We start from the raw sequence: 18,736 nt of genomic DNA, 5'->3' as shown, positions 1-18,736 counted from the left end.
TCCGGGATTGAGGATATAATCAATGCTCCTGGGTGTCACAGATGTTATACATAGTGGAAAATAAAGGCTCAGCAATTGTATGTTTACCAAAATGCCTTGACCTCACACAAGTGGCAATACATGGAACCAGTAAGATTTAATACAAGTAGATAGAAAGTGGTTTCAGGGAGGTTTAAACAGGGTAGATGAGTGGGCAAGTCCATGGCACATATAATATAATATAGAAACATGAAGTTACCCACTTTGGTAGGAAAGACAGAAATGCAAGCTCTTAACACACCATTTCTGGGATGTTGAAGTGGGAAGTACCCAGAAGATGCACTGTGCAACCCTCCAGAGGTTCCCATACCATGACTGTACAGGAATTGCCCAGGAAATTCAAACTTCCAATGGCCAATTACTCTGCTCTGGAAACCATCCAATATTCTGATATAAATAGAAACTTAAGATGCTTTTAAAAAATTTGTTCTTGGGATATGGACACCGCTGTCTAGCCAGCATTCTTAATTGCCTTTGTTCAGAGGGCCCATTTTCGAGAGTCAACTACATTGCTGTGGGTCTGGAGTCACATGTAGGTCAGACCAGATTGATAGCAGGTTTCCTTCCCTAAAGAGGACATTAGTGAACCAGATGGGTTTTTATGACAATTGGCAACTGACTGACCACCTAAACCTTACTTCTCTCACAGACCACCTGACCCACTCCCCAACTGACCACCTAAACTCCACCCCCCCCAACCACCCTAATCACAACCTCCCAAATGATCATCCAATCCAACCCCAACCAACCACCCACACCCCATTTGACCCAGCCCTCTGACTGACCACCCGAACCTCATTCCGTCCATTGACCACCACCAAGCTAACCACCTGAACCCTTAAGTGCCAGGCAATGACCATCTCCAACAAGAGAGAATTTAAACATCACGCATTGACAGTCAATGATATTTCCATTGCTGAATCCCACACCATCAAAATCCTGGGTATTACCATTGACCAAAACGTTAACTGGTTGTATAAACGCTGTGGTTGCAACAGAGGTTTAGTAGTTCGGAGTTCTGCAACTCGCAACTCACCTCCTGACTCCCCAAATCCCGCCACCATCTACAAGGCAGATGTCAGGATTATGAGGGAATTCTCTCCACTTGCCTGGATGAGTGTGGTCCTAACAACACTCGAGAAATTCAGCAGAATCCAGGACAAAGTAGTTTACTTGCCCAGCCCATTCATTCCCTCCACAAATGACACATAGTGGCAGCAGTGTGTACCATGTACAAAATGCACTGCAGCAACTCACTAAGCCTCCTTCAATAGCACCTTCCAAACCTGCAACCTCTACCACCCAGAAGGATTGATTTCATGGGAACACTACTAACAGCAAGTTCCTCTCCAAGGTCCACACTATCCTGAATTGGAAATATATCGCTGCTTCTTCACTGTAACTAAGTCAAAATCCTGGCACTCCCTCCCTAAAAGCACTCTAGATTGGCTGTAGCAGTCAAGAATGCAGTTCGTCATCACCTTCTCAAGAGCAATTAGGGATGAGCAACAAATGCTGGCCTTGTAAGTAATGCTCATATCCCATGAAAGAATTAACAAAATGCTCACTGGTCATTGGAACCTCAACTCGGATAAATAGACATTGTGTTGGTGGATAGTCTTGGTTTCCAAATGGTCATTTAACTAGTCTCCTTCCCTACTGGTCTGGTGGTAACTTGGATTACCATAAAATGAGTGCATCATGGCCATTGGCAGGGAAACAAGCGCTGACATGCATGTTCTACAATCATCAGTGACCCGCTGTAAATTCTAAGAGTGGAACCCAATTTTCTTCACAGAGGGAGCAGCATTGAGTTAGGAGCTTGTAAACTCGCATGCAGCCCCCCTCCTCCCCCCAATAATATCCTACACTTTGAAATATTTCATCGCTGGTGCGTGGCACTGTGAGCATTGCTCCATGTTTTCCATGAGAAATAGATGTATTTCCTGTCTCGGGCAACTATCGTCTATCTGCTGCAACTCTGCATTTTGGTTTGGGTGATTTGGGCTGATAGCTCTTGGTGTTCTCTACCATATAAACTGCAAATTCACTGTTACATAAAACTTTACAAAGTTCAGATCTTGCTTTGTTTAAATTCACCTTAAAGCATGAAACTGATGTGGTGTCTGCTCTAGAGGCTGCTCAATGTTCACTTCCTCTGATATTAACAATGCTTTTGCCGTATGTTGAAAATTATTCCCAGAGCCTCGTCAGTGAGAAGCACATTAAGAATAAGGATTCCAATAAGCAAAAGACTTTAATGCAGTTAGTGGCAGATATTTGATCATACCCTTTCAAATTTAGTTTGTTCAAAGTCATTGTGAAACAAAGCATTTACCATTACGAACAATGTCTTGTCCACAGAACACACCCCCATGGTGGTTTCAGATATCAATAATGTAGCTTTAGCATTGTATTACTTTATTGTTTTAAAATTTTCCTTTGCACCAAATATAAGTTAAGATCAAAACTAAAGACTTATTTGTTAAACATTCTATCACTCTTTTGAAAACTTAATACAAAATTGAAATAAGAAAATCAAGAAAGTGCCATCATCACAAACTTTATTGATTTAATTACTTAATATGATGTACTCAGTACAATGTCAAGTTTATTTAAACAAAAATCAACAAAATTAAGGTTTTTTTATAGTTATTTCAAAAATTGGCTATTTCATTTATTTCCCCAGCAAGAGCTAGACCTAAAACCAACAGTACATTCAAAAGGGATCCAGGTTGTTACAAAATAAGAGAATTATTATATATAGATATATAATTTATATATATATGAAGCTTACTCTGGATACAAAAGAAACCCTGTAAAAGTACTATCATCATCATTGCTGGCAAAAATGCCATTCCAGTCTCGGGTTATCATCAGCCAAATTTCATCTTTGGGTTCTAATTTAAGAATAACCATCCCAGATGCCTGATCTATATCTTGACCAAAAATTGCATCTCTACTCTTCAAGGTCCGAGTACCATTTTTAACCAGGCTAACTCTTACAGGTCTACTTCTCACAGTCAATTGGTATGAAAACATATAAACACCTCCAATACTGCAGCGGAATTTTCCTGTTTCTGGATTGTAGGCATTTTGATCATTGTAGAATATTTTTTCGAATTTTATTGGTGTACCAACTGGAGGAAAGGACTTATTGGGCAATAATCCCACACTAAATGCAGATGGTGTGACCTTTGTATCCTCACCTTTGTTTCCTGGCAAACCCCTTAGTCCTCGACTACCCCTTCGCCCACGGGGACCTCTGAGGCCATCCTTTCCTTTTGGCCCGATTGATCCCTTTGGTCCCAATAGTCCTCGATCACCTTTGTCACCTTTTTGTCCTTCATCCCCCTTTTCTCCACTCAATCCATCACTTCCATTAATGCCATCATTCCCTGGCTCCCCTTTTTCTCCTTTGTCTCCTTTGTCACCTTCTTCCCCTGAATCTCCACGATCACCCTTCTCACCAACGTCCCCACATTCTCCTTTTTCTCCTACATCACCTTGTTCACCTTTCTCACCTTTTTCTCCAGTTAACCCCATTTTGCCAACATCCCCCTGCTCCCCTTTGTCTCCTTTGGTGCCATTTTCACAGGGACCTCCCTTGTCTCCTTTATCTCCTTTAAATCCTGGAAAACCAATGTTCCCTTTATCGCCCTTTCCTCCGAGCTCACCTGAAAACAAAGCAAAAAAAGAAGTTAAGCATATTTCTGACCATTCATTTGCTTTATTAATTCATAGAATGTTACGGCACTAGTAGGGCAAACATTTATAATGCCTCCTTAATTGCCTTTGAGAAGGTAATTCAAGCCACTGCAGTTCTTGTGTAGGTGTGGCCACAGTGGTGTTAGGTAGGAAGTTCCAGGATTTTAACTCAGTGACAATGCAGAAACTGATGTATCTCTAAATTAACATGATGTGTGACTTGAAGGGATATTTGCAAATGGTGATGTTTACTTTACCTGTCCTTCTAGATCAGACCCCAACAAACCGCAATCCATGAGATCTGCTAATCTGACTCATTGATGCATAGGGAAAGCATGCAAGGTGCACACTGGGCACAATGAGAGCCAAGTGCACATGAGCAACTATTCCCGGCACCCAGTCAATGAACATCAAGGCCGGAATTTTACCGCCTCGCCCGCCCCAGAATCGGGAGGGTGAGGCTCACATTCTCCGTTGACCTCAGGCGGGATCTTACGAGCCTCGGGCAGGCGAGACGGTAAAATTCCAGGTTTGCAATTCAACAAAGGAAAGCTGATGAGGCCATTTATCCACAAGTTAAGTGTGAAAGACCATCATCTAACTCCTATTATAATAAAAGCAAAATATTGCAAATGCTGGAATCTGAAACAAAAACAGAAAATACTGGAAAACCTCAGCAGGTCTGACAGCATCTGTGAGGAGAGAATAGAGCCAACGTTTCAAGTCTAGAAGACCCATTGTCAGAGCTAAAATATTTCTGCTGTATTATTTAATTGGAATACACAATCCAAGGGGAAAAAAGCCACACCTCTTTCTATACAAAAATACTGATTACAGCTCTGACAAACGGTCATCTAGACTCAAAATGTTGGCTCTATTCTCCCCACGTATGCTGTCAGACCTGCTGAGATTTTCCAACATTATCTTTTTTTGGTATGCATTCATGGGACATGGACATCACTAGCTGGCCAGCATTTATTGCCCATCCCTAGTTGCCCAAGGGCAGTTGAGAGTCAACCACATTGCTGTAGCTTTGCAGTCACATGTAGGCCAGACTGGGTAAGGGCAGCAGATTTCCTTCCCTCAAGGCCATTAGTGAACCAGATGGGTTTTTCTGACAATCGACAATGGCTTCATGGTCATCAGTAGATTCTTAATTCCAGATATTCATTACTGAATTCAATTTCCACCATCTGCCATGGCGGGACTTTAACCCGGGTCCCCAGAACATTAGCTGAGTTTCTGGATTAACAGTCTAGCGATAATACCACTGGGCCATCGCCTCCCCTATTATTGTGTATTGGTGGTCTTTTAGCTTGAAGCCACTCTGAGTAGACAATGGCCATTGATCATGTGACCGAACTGGCTCCTGATATTGAGATCTTTTATTATCCAAAAACCTCCAAGGAGACCTGGGCAGACTACAGAAGAAAGACAACAAGACAACAGAGGAAGGCTGTGACATCTTTGCCTTTTCAAAGCAATCAGTCTCCCGCCAGTCTGAGAACTAAATACGGTAACTAGCTGCAAACCATCAAGCAGCTAAGTACTTAGCTTCTTCCAGTTTCAAAGTTCACCAGAGAACCAAACTCCTAGATATTCAACTGCAAGAAATTTCAGAACCCACTTTGAATGCTTCACTTTATAAGGTCCTCATTTCAACTTTAAATCATTGAATCCAGTCAAGAAGCCACAGGCTTGCCATGTCGGAGACCAAAAATTGTAAATTATAGACTGAATTAACTATAATCTGTAATTAACTATTATCTGTATTCATTGTTTGTATGTATTTCTGTGTCTGAGTGTGTGTGTATGAACGTGAAACTGAGTGGATTACATTGCATTAATTTGCGGTAAGTGTGTGAGAATGAATATCCTTATTTATTTCAAAGCCACAAAATATTTCTGTTGTATTATTTAATTGGGATACACAATCCAAGGGGAAGAAAAGCCACACCTCTTTCCATACAAAAATACTGACTACAGGGAATAAGAAAACAAACACATTGGGTGGGATTTTGCAGACTCACTCATCCCAAATCCGTAAAATCCCATTCAAGATCAACAGACCTTCCCATTGTCCGCTCCTCACCTGCTACAATTCCCGTGGCAGGCAGGGCTGTAAAATTCTGACAATTCGGCCTGTGACGTCAGTGAAGTGGGGATAGGAGAATCACTTGGTAGGGGGCGGGGGGGGGGGGGGGGGTAGAATTTTCCCGTCCCACCCGTCACAGGAATTGTAGCAGGCTGGGGGTCGGACTATGCAAAGGTCCTTGACTTGGAGCTGGATTTTCCGGTTTTGGGGCGAGCGTGGCCAGAAAATCCCGCCCTGTGTTGTTCTCCTTAGAGTAGAGAAAGTTAAGAGTAGATGTAATAGAGCTTTCAAAATCATGAAGTCTATTCATTAGGCAAATAAGGAGAGGTTGTTTCTGGTGGCAGAAAGACTAGTAATCAGAGGACACAGACTTAAAGTAACTAGCCAATGAACAAGAAGGTAGTGTTTATTGTAGACCCAGCAAGAAATGATCTATAATCTGCTGGTGGGTAAGGGATTGAAATATCAAGACATAAATGCAGCCATGTTGCAACGAGTCTTTTTAGAAGGAGGGGAATGTCATAAAGAGTGTAGAGTGGCTGGTTTAAGATTAGGATTTGTGATTTGAGAAAATTGAAAATTAGGGTCATGTTCCCCAACTGGTGTGGAATAGATTGCAGGTACATTTTGTAGCAGCTCATTTGAAATGTGCTGTGAGGTTACAGCTCCAGGACTGAGAGGAAGAGAACAAAGAATCCTGCTTCAGAAAATATTAAGTAAGTTTTATAGTCGTGAGTATATTAACAGTATTTTTTTTGTGAACAACTGATATTTACTGTACAGGAATGGAGCTGATTCCAGTCTAGGAGCAGGATTTTCCGGCCATGCTCGCCCCAAGACCGGTAAAACCCGCCCGAGGTCAACGAACCTTTGCATGGTCCTGTCTCACCCGCTACGATTTCCATGGCAGGTAGGACGGGAAAATTCCGCCCCAGGTCTTTGCCCTACTCTGTCCGTCTCTAGACTGATCCTGGCTCTGGGTCATGTGACTTCTTACATTACTGCGTTGGTGACACTATACACAGTCTCACATTAACCCTTTGTGTACCAGGGCCCCCCTCCCCCCAAATCTTTATCTCACAGATGTACTTAGTTTAGTTTACTTGCAAATCTTACATTGTTGGAAGTCTTGTGCATTAACCTTATTGTTGCAACTTTGATGCTATTCTAACATTATTGCTCTTACAATATTACCTTTAAGAACATTCTCACTATCCCATCTTCCCCCTTCAGTTCCTTGAGGTTAAAGGTTTAAGCGGTGTGAAGGTCTTATAGCCATTCCACATTTTGTTTGCTGCTGTGTTAGCAGAGTGGTAGGCTCTGGAATTGAATGTTCTCGTTGTGCTTGGAGGTTGGACTGGTATTTAGGTATGATTTCATCCATTTTTCCATTGCTTGATGCTAAACCATGCCAAGTTGCTCTAGCTGACCTTGGAGTGTATGGTCGTTGTAACTTCTGATTGTTTCTTGCAGGGTGGACGAAAACAGTATTCACCTACTCAGTGATGTTCTTTATTTTCCATATAGACTGACTGGAAGCTGTCTGAGGCTTCGGACCAGCGTTCCTATGGCAAGGAGAAGATTGAGTAACACACTCACCTCTGCTTTTTGTTGTTGATGGTGCACAACTGTTACTAGGTTCCAGCATGCCTTGCCGTTTTGGCATGCTGGCCGGCAGCTTCTATGTGTGCACAGCGGTTTGTGTGACTAACAACTGTACCATCATTGCAATTGGAGGTAGGGTCTCCTCTCTCTATTGATCCTTCTCTGGTACCACTTCCACCAGAGGTGCAATGGTTATCCCATATGCGTTAAGATGGTCTGATCATTGGGGACATTCTGGGATCTGGAATGATGATGGACAAATCTGTTTCGCAAAAACAGAAGAGAGATCACAGGTAAAATCAGAGTCTCAATATTCTTTAGTGTTTGAGGACTCTGAGTTTGCACATTCTCTGCGTGTCTGCATGGGTTTCATACGGGTGCTCTGGTTTCCTCCCACATTCCAAAGATGTGCAGGTTAGGTGGATTAGCCGTGCTAAGTTACCTCTTAGTTTTGAGGGGGCTAGGAGAGTAAATAGGTGGGGTAAAGGCGATAGGGCCTGGGTGAGATTGTTGCTCGTACAGGCTCAATGGACTGAATGGTCTCCTTCTGCATTGTAGGGATTCTATGACTCAGTACCGTGCTGTTCTGGCCAACTAATGACTGTGGTAGTATTGACATCTACAATGGCTGGAGCAGGCACCTCTGCTCAGAAGAGAGAAAGGCTGATTGCGGATGACACACATCAGCTCAAAGGTTTGTTTGTCACCATACTTCAGTGGTTCAAGGATCATGCTTATGACCAGGAAGCAGATTCCCACTGCTCCATACAATGGAGTGTCTGTCATTCGACTCCAAAGCCTTGGAACAATGGTTCCTCATTTGACAGGATTGTCATGCTAGCACCTGAATCTAATTTAAAATTGACTAGATGACCATTTACCTGGATATCAGCATTCCAAAATGAAGAACCGTGACCTCTGATGTCCCTCAAGAAGAATGGCTGTCCATCTCTGCCATCATTGATCTTGACTTCATGGATGACCTTTGGGGTATCTGTGCCATGATGGAGTTTTGACTTGCACAGGTTACCAATGTATCCTTGTCTGTTTCAGTGGAAGCATTGGGCAGTGTTCACAGGACACTGATCTTTCCTATGAGGACGCTTCGCACCCCAATTTGACAAGGTTCCTTTGCTGGGCAGTTCAGTGATTGCTTTCCCTGGCTTGGGTGGTCCCTGCATTTTTGTGATTGACCAAGGGTTGATTTCAGCCCTGTGAAGTGTTTTTGCCCCTTAGCATAATGCTATGTTGTTCACATAGTTCTCAATAGCTGGGTAGCCTTGTCGAGGGTAAGATTGTCTTTAGCTTGTTGGAGATCAGAGAGTGAGTTGTCTGCAGCATTCACCATGATTCTGCCTCGGATGAGCTCAGACCTTAAGTCGCCATATTCACATCCTTCTACCATCGAATGGGGATCATTAATAAAAGAATTGACTGGTACCCCAGGGAGCTGCACCCTCTTATTAAGTTTAGCATTCTCCAGTATTTTATTGGATCCTAAGTTGAAGGAAGTCATCAAAAGATTTCAAAACATCATCAAATTTAGCAAATGATTTATCAATAGCAAGTGTGTAATGATATTGTCTGCTATTGACCCAACCGAGTAACCAAGTGTACTAAGTTATTCTGTCTCTGATTTTTTTATTGAGACGTGCAGTAATATTACGTCTTAAAAATCTTCTCCAAATTCTGTGACTAGTTTGGGCCATGGGTGAATTCCAGTAGAGCTGGACGTGTGGAATTGCAATCCAGTTTTGATAATGTTTAAAAAAAGATAAATCATGGGTTTCAACGATGGTCTCGATGGTTACTGTTGAACAAAGGATCTTCCCGTGTTTGCTGGTTTTTGGCGGGCTTTTCAAAATGGTGCCTGAAGAAGAATGACCACAATGGTTGTGCAAGTCGATTAGCTGCTGACTTAATTTGTTAAGCGGTATTGTGTTACGAGTCAGGACTCTTGGAAAAGAACCATCGGTTTGCTGTTTTCAAACTTGTGAGGTATGCAAAATGGACAAAATTAATTCTTTTTTTTTGCCAGACTCAACTACCATATGTTGAGACTCAGAATCCAGGATAAGGTTTACTGATGGTTTGCTTTCAAACGGTGTTTTTGACTGATGACTGAAAAGATATGTCGCCGGCTAGCTGGCCTAGAATTTAAAACATTTATTTCATTCTTGCAGGCTGCAAGCTCTGTTGACTGAAGCTGGACTTCCAACGGAGGATGCAATGTTGTCTTCTGCTTGAGTAAAATTTCCACCTTCCTTGTCTACTTCCAGGCTCTTCTGTCTCTGGAGCCTTTCCTTTTTTTCGGTGAGATTTCTCAGCATCTTCATCTTCAATTGGAAGTTAGGTTTAGTGTAGAATCCATTGAAGGTGGCCTTGTTCTAAGTATCTCAGCATCCATGTCAGGATGAGGATTTTAATCCAGTGGCTACCAGATTGAAGAACACTGCTATAGACACCATGAAGTAACCTCTGCAGTATTGAGTATATTAATAGCAAGTCTTTAATATTAACTCATATCATTATACATATTTACAGTAGAGGCTACAGGTATGGAGCTGACTCCAGTCTAGGTCTTAACCCTACTCTGTCCATCTCTAGATTGAACATGGCTCTGGGTCATTTGTCTTCTTGTAGCCCTGTGTTGGCAGTACTGTGCTCAGTCCCACATTAACCTTTTATGTACCAGACCCTTTTACTATAAAGACAGGATACAGATCAATGTCAGATATGGTGACTGCCTTTTGGTCTCTCCACATTTTGTTTCTCTTACTGTTTTCCCCTTGGGGTTCTTACAATACCATATCTTGGATCATAGTAAAGCAGCAAGACAAAAGCCAAATACTGCAGATACTGTAAACCTGAAACAAAGACAGAAAATGCTGGAAGTAAATGTGATGTGAGAAAAACCTTTTCCACACATCAAGTGGTTCGGGACTGGAATGCACTGCCTGGAAGTGTGGCGGAGGCAGGTTCAATCAGGGCATCCAAGAGGGCATTAGATGATAATAATGTACAAGGGTACAGGGAAAATGCAGGAGAATGGTACAAAATCACCATGCTCATCTGGAGAGCCGGTGCAGACATGATGGGCTGAATGACCTCCTGCGCCATGACAATTCTGTGATACTCAACAGGTCAAGCAGCATCTATGGTGAGAGAGAAAGACTGGACGTTGATGCCATGATAAAAAGGGATGACCAACTGCAATATTCTCAGTTGGCCAGGGTAGTGCGAAAAAAAGGATACATTTGTCTTTGTTATTTTATGTCATGAATCGTTGTGATAATATATTTATCATAATAATAAAACTTTTTGATTATTTGCACAAACAAAATTCTGTTATAAGGGTTCAGTTTTTTGAGTGTTTATTGTTGTTCCTCCCATACAGTTTCCACACCCAGATGTGCCAGATACATTAGAACATAGAACATAGAACATTACAGCGCAGAACAGGCCCTTCGGCCCACGATGTTGCACCGACCAGTTAAAAAAAAAACTGTGACCCTCCAACCTAAACCAATTTCTTTTCGTCCATGAACCTATCTACGGATCTCTTAAACGCCCCCAAACTAGGCGCATTTACCACTGATGCTGGCAGGGCATTCCAATCCCTCACCACCCTCTGGGTAAAGAACCTACCCCTGACATCGGTTCTATAACTACCCCCCCTCAATTTAAAGCCATGCCCCCTCGTGCTGGATTTCTCCATCAGAGGAAAAAGGCTATCACTATCCACCCTATCTAAACCTCTAATCATCTTATATGTTTCAATAAGATCCCCTCTTAGCCGCCGCCTTTCCAGCGAAAACAATCCCAAATCCCTCAGCCTCTCCTCATAGGATCTCCCCTCCATACCAGGCAACATCCTGGTAAACCTCCTCTGCACCCTCTCCAAAGCCTCCACATCCTTCCTGTAATGTGGGGACCAGAACTGCACACAGTACTCCAAGTGCGGCCGCACCAGAGTTGTGTACAGTTGCAACATAACGCTACGACTCCTAAATTCAATCCCCCTACCAATAAACGCCAAGACACCATATGCCTTCTTAACAACCTTATCTACTTGATTCCCAACTTTCAGGGATCTATGCACACATACACCTAGATCCCTCTGCTCCTCCACACTATTCAAAGTCCTCCCGTTAGCCCTATACTCAACACATCTGTTATTCCTACCAAAGTGAATTACCTCACACTTCTCCGCATTAAACTCCATCCGCCACCTCTCGGCCCAACTTTGCAACCTGTCTAAGTCTTCCTGCAAACTACGACACCCTTCCTCACTGTCTACCACACCACCGACTTTGGTGTCATCAGCAAATTTGCTAATCCACCCAACTATACCCTCATCCAGATCATTAATAAATATTACAAACAGCAGTGGCCCCAAAACAGATCCCTGAGGTACACCACTTGTAACCGCACTCCATGATGAATATTTACTATCAACCACCACCCTCTGTTTCCTATCCGCTAGCCAATTCCTGATCCAATTTCCTAGATCACCCCCAATCCCATACATCTGCATTTTCTGCAGAAGCCTACCATGGTGAACCTTATCAAATGCCTTACTAAAATCCATATATACCACGTCCACTGCCTTGCCCCCATCCACCTCCTTGGTCACTTTCTCAAAAAACTCAATAAGGTTAGTAAGGCACGACCTACCTGCCACAAAACCATGCTGACTATCACCTATCAATTCATTACTCTCCAAATAACTATAAATCCTATCCCTTATAATTTTTTTCCAACATCTTGCCGACAACAGAAGTGAGACTCACCGGTCTATAATTCCCGGGGAAGTCTCTGTTCCCCTTCTTAAACAATGGGACAACATTCGCTAACCTCCAATCTTCTGGCACTATACCAGAGGCCAACGAGCCATTGGCTCATCCCTATTCTCGATGGTCAGAGGTGGTGGAGTTGAAGAGTGTTGTTAATGAAGACTCAGTGGGTTGCTATCGTATTTCATGAACTGAAACACACTGGATATAATGCAGTGGCAATGGTGGGAATTATTTAGTAGTAGTACTAAATAGTAGTTTATTTAGTAGTCACAAATAGGCTTACATTCACACCTCAATGAAGTTACTGTGAAAATCCCCTAGTCACCACACTTCGGCGCCTGTTGGGGTACACTGAGGAAGAATTTAACATGGCCAATGCACCTAACCAGCACATCTTTTGGACTGTGGGAGGAAACTGGAGCACCCAGAGGAAACCCACACAGACATGAGGAGAACGTACAAACTCCACACAGACAGTGACCCAAGCTGGGAATCGAATCCGGGTCCCTGGAACTGTGAGGCACCGTGCCGCCCTTGTTAGATGGGGTACTATTCAAGTGGGCTGCTTCATCTTCAATTATGTTGATATTCTTGCATGTTGTTGAAGCAGCACTCAACTCAACAAGTTGGGAATATTCCACCAGACTTGTGACTTGTAGATAGCAGACAGGCTTTGTGAAGTCACTTACCACAGGATACCCAGCCTCTGATCTGCTCTTGTAGCCATAGTAGTTATATAGACAGTCCAATAAAGTGTCTGGTCACTAGATACTTTCAAGATGCCGAGGGTGGCAACTGAATGACAGTAATGTCTGGATGACTCTTCATAAGATCTTCTGACGAGGAGTCATCCAGACTTGTAACATTGGCTCTGTTCTCCCTCCACGGAGGATGTCAGACCTGCTGAGATTTTCCAGCATTTTCTGTTTTTATGTTATGTGAGCCAAGCTGCCCCAGAGATGATGAGACAGAATGGGGATGAGCCCATTTCTACACTAACTAAATTGGAGAACTCATTACCCCATGAGCAGGTCCACACTTGTCACCATCTAAAAGGCAAAAGCAAGTGTTGCAGTTAACTCCCTGGCACCCAAAGCGGGTGGGACGTATTCAGCTGAGGAACCGGCGGAAGCAAACTGACTGTGATAGGAATGACACAAGTTGGAGATGCAGCCAAAGAGAAGCTGATGAAACCCTCCCTCATGGAGATAAATAGAAGCACAGAAAGTCCCCAGACCCAGCCAGCATTTTATTTTTAATTACCCCTGCTAGATAAGCTGGGAGGTCTGGCTGGGAGGTCTGTGAAACATTATTTTCAATCTCAGAACAGCAATGCCAGGAAAGTTCCTGAACAGATCCTCAGATAGTGAGGAAACAACCTCACCCAGTTGAACATCTGCAGCCAAAGTTAGCACAACCCCTACAAGGATTCCCAAATATCCGTACACAGAACGGGGACACAAAAAGGTCCCAAACCAGGCAGAACAATTTAAAAAGAAAGAAGCCTGTACCCCTGCTGACTGATCATGAGGTCCAGCTAGCCCATTGCATCTTTACAACCCTAAAGGGAGAACAGGGAAGGTCTCAAGTAGACATGCAAATTGTGAGGTGTTGCCTCACTTAGTTGATTGCAGCAGGAGATGAGTAGCCACTTGAGGGTAGTAACGTCCCAAAAGGCACAACACCTACCGCTCTGAGTGCTAATCACCTTTAAAACCCCCAGATCTTTGTGGGGATACTTAACTAGGTTGGAATGCCTGCCCCCCAGCAGCACTGAATGAATTTCCTCTTGCAACAGGGAATCGTTTTTTGCTCTTCTAACAGTGTGCCTGATGTGCCTGTAAGCATGAGAGGATGCTTATTTATTTCTTCACTTCCTATTCTTCCTTCCCTAAGACGACACAAAAAAAGAATCAGAATTTATTTTTCTCCAACAGGGAATTTATGTCCTATCAAGAAGGCACAAAGAAAAAAACAAAAGGAAATTTGATTTTCTTTCATATTCTCCTGTTTAATTTCTGTTTATAAAAAAAGACAATGGCAGGACTGATAAATGGCCACCACTGACCACATGATGGTAGTTCTGGACGTTTCTGAGCGGTTTAAAAATGGACAATGGCTAACTCATCAAAATCCTGGGGATGTGACACTCCTTGCATTGTATAAACATTCCAGCCAAACCAAGCAAATGACTAATAGACAAGACGGGCACAATTTTATCACCGCGCCCTGTCCAGCAAACACAGGGGTGAGCCGGGAAACTAGTGTACAACATGAAAAATCTGATTGGTAGCCAGCACCAAATGGTTTGCTATGCTTCCAGCCCCTCTCCAATGTCGCAAACCCAAAAAGGGCATGAATTCCATCCGACATCAGCACCAACCAGTTCCAGTCAAAGTCAGAGTTATTGGGACTCATCTCCAATGTTGTGTTACTGGTTCTACAGATATTTGAAAAAGCAGCCAACATAATTAAGGACCGCATGCACTCCGGACACTCTCTCTTCCGCCTTCTTCCGTCGGGAAAAAGATACCAACCGACTCAAGAACAGCTTTTCCCTGTTGCCATCAGACTTTTGAATGGACCTATCTCATATTAAGTTGATCTTTCTCTACAAGCTAGCTATGACTGTAACACAACATTCTGCACTCTCTCCTTTCCTTCCCTATGAACGGTATGCTTTGTCTGTATAGCGTGCAAGAAACAATACTTTTCACTGTATACTAATATAAGTGACAATAATAAATCAAATCAAATTAAATCAAATCAAAACTCAATGGGCGGGATCTTATCGGCTTGCCACATTGGTATACACAGTATACTGAGAAATCGGGGCACCTGTGCAGTGGCGCACCTCGAGCTCAACAGCTAGCTTCCTGGCAAGCTGAGGCTCTATACCCCTACTGGCGAAATTCACATTACAGCCTCTCTATTGCACAGAGTGCCATAAATAACCATCACCTATCTCACAAAAAAAGGTGAGAAAACCTCCCATTTTTCACCCATTCAATGAATTTTTCCGAGAAAATTCCACCCAATAGATTTTAACCCGGGGCTTTGTTAGCTGAATGGCTCAACCTGAAACTACCCTGTCACCTGAACGAGACGTGAACTGTTTGAATCGCTTTAATTATGCAGATTTTGGATTCTGTTTCCAGTTGTGGTTTAAGCTCAGAAGTGAAAAGCTGGCTCCAGGCTATCAGCCTGTCTCTGAGCTCCATCTCTCTCAAAGCCAGATCTCCAGGAAAATTCCGAGCGAAAATTCTCTGGACGTTCATACCCCGCTGCTGCTGCCAGCGAGGATGGATGAATTTGGCGCTCAATCAAATCTCCGTGCACTGCAGTGGGACCAGAATATCTGAGCTGCGGGCAAGGTTGGAGAATCCGGCTTCCTGCATTTCACCGACAGAGTGAACTGATTCTGAAAACACAGGAACACTTGGCTACATCTTCAACCTACAATTAAGTTCCTAAGACCAAAACCAGGAATTCTGCCAGACAAAGTCACCGGAAAGACATTGGACATTGACTTATTGGATTGTGAACTCACGTGAAACAATAATTTTTATTTTGCTCGTGGTCTTTGACGTGTACCTCTTTCTCTTAACCCTCGAAAAGGTGGGGGGGGGGGGGGGGGGGGGGACATTGCAAACTCCCTTCCCACTTTTTGTGTGTGTGTAAAATAGAATAACCAAAGGGAATTGAACGATACTAGATGAAATGTGCAATTATCTTCCTTTAGAACATTTAGGATTATGGAGCAATTTAGCAAATTATATTTTTCCTTTGAGATTATATGACCATAGTTAATGGAGATTATTTTGTTGATTAACTTTGCATAAACTATAAGTGTCCCGCTGATGTGGAAATGCTCGAGTGTGGGTTGGGGAAAACGTGCCACCACTCTCGGGGGGGAAATCATAAATCAAAAAGACCTTTCTGTTTACAGACCGGTGGTGAGGAGAGAAATCAGAGGCTGTTTCAAATTAAACCCCTTCCTGCCCATAACAGTGTGATGAAATAACAAAGTTAATCCAGAACTATGCTGTAGGAAGAATAATTTTACTTCAGTTACACACAAAAATATAAAGCATTTACGGTTCAACTAAGCTAATATAATTTAAGCTGAAGTAAAGGAGCAGTAGTTAGCGATTTAATCACACACCATGGGCCCGATTTTACCATCAAGTTACGCACTTTTTCGGGTACAAAAACTTGGTAAAGTTGGGTATGAGGCGATTAGCGTGATCTGTGCCCGCCTCCGCGCCAATTTCCTCTTTATCAAGGCTCAAAAATGGCTACAATCGGGACTGCATCCAAAATGGGCCAGACAGCAATTTAAATGCATTTGCATGCATTTAAATTGACTTAATGGGCTGTACGCCCAACCTTACCGGCACTTCCCTCTTTACCACCGCGTTCGCCCATCCAGATTCAGCATGAAACAAACATGCTCCACAAAAGTCCGATTCGGGCGCTCCAGTTAGTGAGGAGGTAAGTGCCGAGGGTTCGACGGCTCTCTGCTTGAAATCAGTGGGGGGCGGGGGATGGGGGTCTGCTGCCACTCTGCCTGTGATCGGTGAGGGGGAAGGGAGGAGAGGCTCACAATCGGTCTGGGTGGCAGACGGAGTGGGGGATAAGGGGGTCAGTAATTTTGTGGGGGTGGGACAATGTCTGTGGGGTCCAGGGGGAGGCATTATCCATCCCGGGAGGGATGTGGCTGGGGAGCCACATTCTATTCTTTTTTTTACTGCGCATGCGTATTGGAGGTGCCGATCGGAGCTGCAGGGTTTTGGGTGCATTAGGCCCCACTCACAGGCCGCTGCAGCGCGATTCAGAATTGCTGATAATTTTTGCAGGCAGAGTGCGTATGGGGGTGCCTGAGAACGGGTCTAAAAGCTGGATCTGAAACACTCCCAGTTTCAAGTCCACCCAGCACTTAGAATCAAAATGGTAAAATAGGACCCCAGGTCTTGAATGTTTGGGCCCGATTTTACCAAAACTTCGCACCTGAAACGGTAAAATTGGGCATTGGGCCTATACCGTGATCTGCACCCGATTCCGAGCAGATCGCGGCTTTACCAACACCCGATTCAGGTGTGGGTCCGGCCCGTGCCCGAATCGGGCGGCCCGACGATTTAAATGCATTTGCATGCATTTAAATCGACTTAATGAACCGCGCGCCCAACCCGACCGCCAAATCCCACTTTACCGTCTTCTGGCCTGTTCCGCATCCGCGCTGTAAGCGACCTGCAAAATAAAAGTCTGAAGTCGTCGCTGCAGCTTCCGTAGAGCGGGGTCAGAGCCTGCAACGGCTCCCTGACCCAGGTCATTCTCTGGCAGGGGGGGGAGGGATGGGTAGGAGGAGGAGGAGGGGCGGAACCCAGATCATCCTCTGGTCGGGGGGGGGGGGGGGGGGGGGCGTTGAGGTGAGGGGGTGGGGGGGGGCGGAGGTGGGGGGGTGGCGGTGGGACCCAGATCATTCTCTGGTCAGGGGAGGGGGGGGGGGTCCACTGCCAGTCTGTGGCCGATCGGTGGGGAGGGAGGGGGCAGGGGGGTCCGCCGCCACTCTGCAGCCGATCCCTCCTACCGGAATGGACGTGCGGCCTTGCCATCCCACAAAACCTTCAGGATAAAGCGATTCCTCGCTAAGAAGATGAAGCAGAACCGGCCGATTCCACAGTGGATCCGCATGAAAACCGACTACAAGATCAGTACAAGTCCAAGAGGAGACACTGGGGAAGGACCAAGCTGGGCCTGTAAAGGGATACACCATCACTGGTACACTACCAGCCACAGCCATCTCTCCCGCTCTCTTGCCCCTGCAGGGAAGAGTAATCTGTGGCTGGTAGTGTACCAGTGATGGTGTTTCCCTTTACAGGCCCAGCTTGGTCCTTCCCCAGTGTCTCCTCTTGGACTTGTACTGATCTTGTAGTCGGTTTTCATGCGGATCCACTGTGGAATCGGCCGGTTCTGCTTCATCTTCTTAGCGAGGAATCGCTTCATCCTGAAGGTTTTGTGGGATGGCATGGCCGCATGTCCACTCCGGCAGGAGGGATTCGTTCCTCTGGTGGGGAGGAGGGATCGCCCGCAGAGTGGCGGCGGACCCCCTGCCCTCTCCCTCCCCATCGATCAGCCGCAGACTGGCAGCGGACCCCCCCCCCCCCCCCTGACCAGAGGATGATCTGGGTCCCGCACCCCCTCCTCCTCCCACCGCCCCCCCCCCCCCCCCCCCCTACCGCTCCCCGACCAGAGGAAGATTGTCAGAGAGCCGCTCTCTCCGCTTTCTGCTTTTTTTTCCTTTCGCGCCCGGGCGCGCTCTGTCAGATTTTTTTCGAACTGCGCATGCGCTGTTCAGAGCTCCGATCGGTCCGCCAGCGCTAAGCCCTGCCCACAGCACGAATCGGACCAGAGCCGTCAAAACGCGTATGGGCGCGCTGGAAAGAGGATTCCAGGCGCGGATCTATTTGACGCCCGGATTCGGCACTTA

General features: G+C 44.8%; 1 protein-coding gene across 1 annotated transcript in view; it reads right to left on the bottom strand.

Moving 5' to 3' along the window:
• Nucleotides 1-2,832: 2,832 nt before the first annotated feature.
• The window catches only part of otol1b (otolin 1b), a 29,032-nt gene continuing 13,128 nt past the window's right edge, over nucleotides 2,833-18,736 (bottom strand). Inside the window, exon 4 of the mRNA XM_078202612.1 lies at nucleotides 2,833-3,716. Within this exon, the coding sequence (XP_078058738.1) occupies nucleotides 2,833-3,716 (884 nt within the window). The remainder of the gene's footprint in view (nucleotides 3,717-18,736) is intronic.

This window comes from Mustelus asterias, chromosome 3 (genome assembly GCF_964213995.1).
Source record: "Mustelus asterias chromosome 3, sMusAst1.hap1.1, whole genome shotgun sequence".
NCBI lineage: Eukaryota > Metazoa > Chordata > Chondrichthyes > Carcharhiniformes > Triakidae > Mustelus > Mustelus asterias.
The sequence above is the reverse complement of the archived record's forward strand: the minus strand, read 5'-3'. Positions and strand labels throughout refer to the sequence as shown.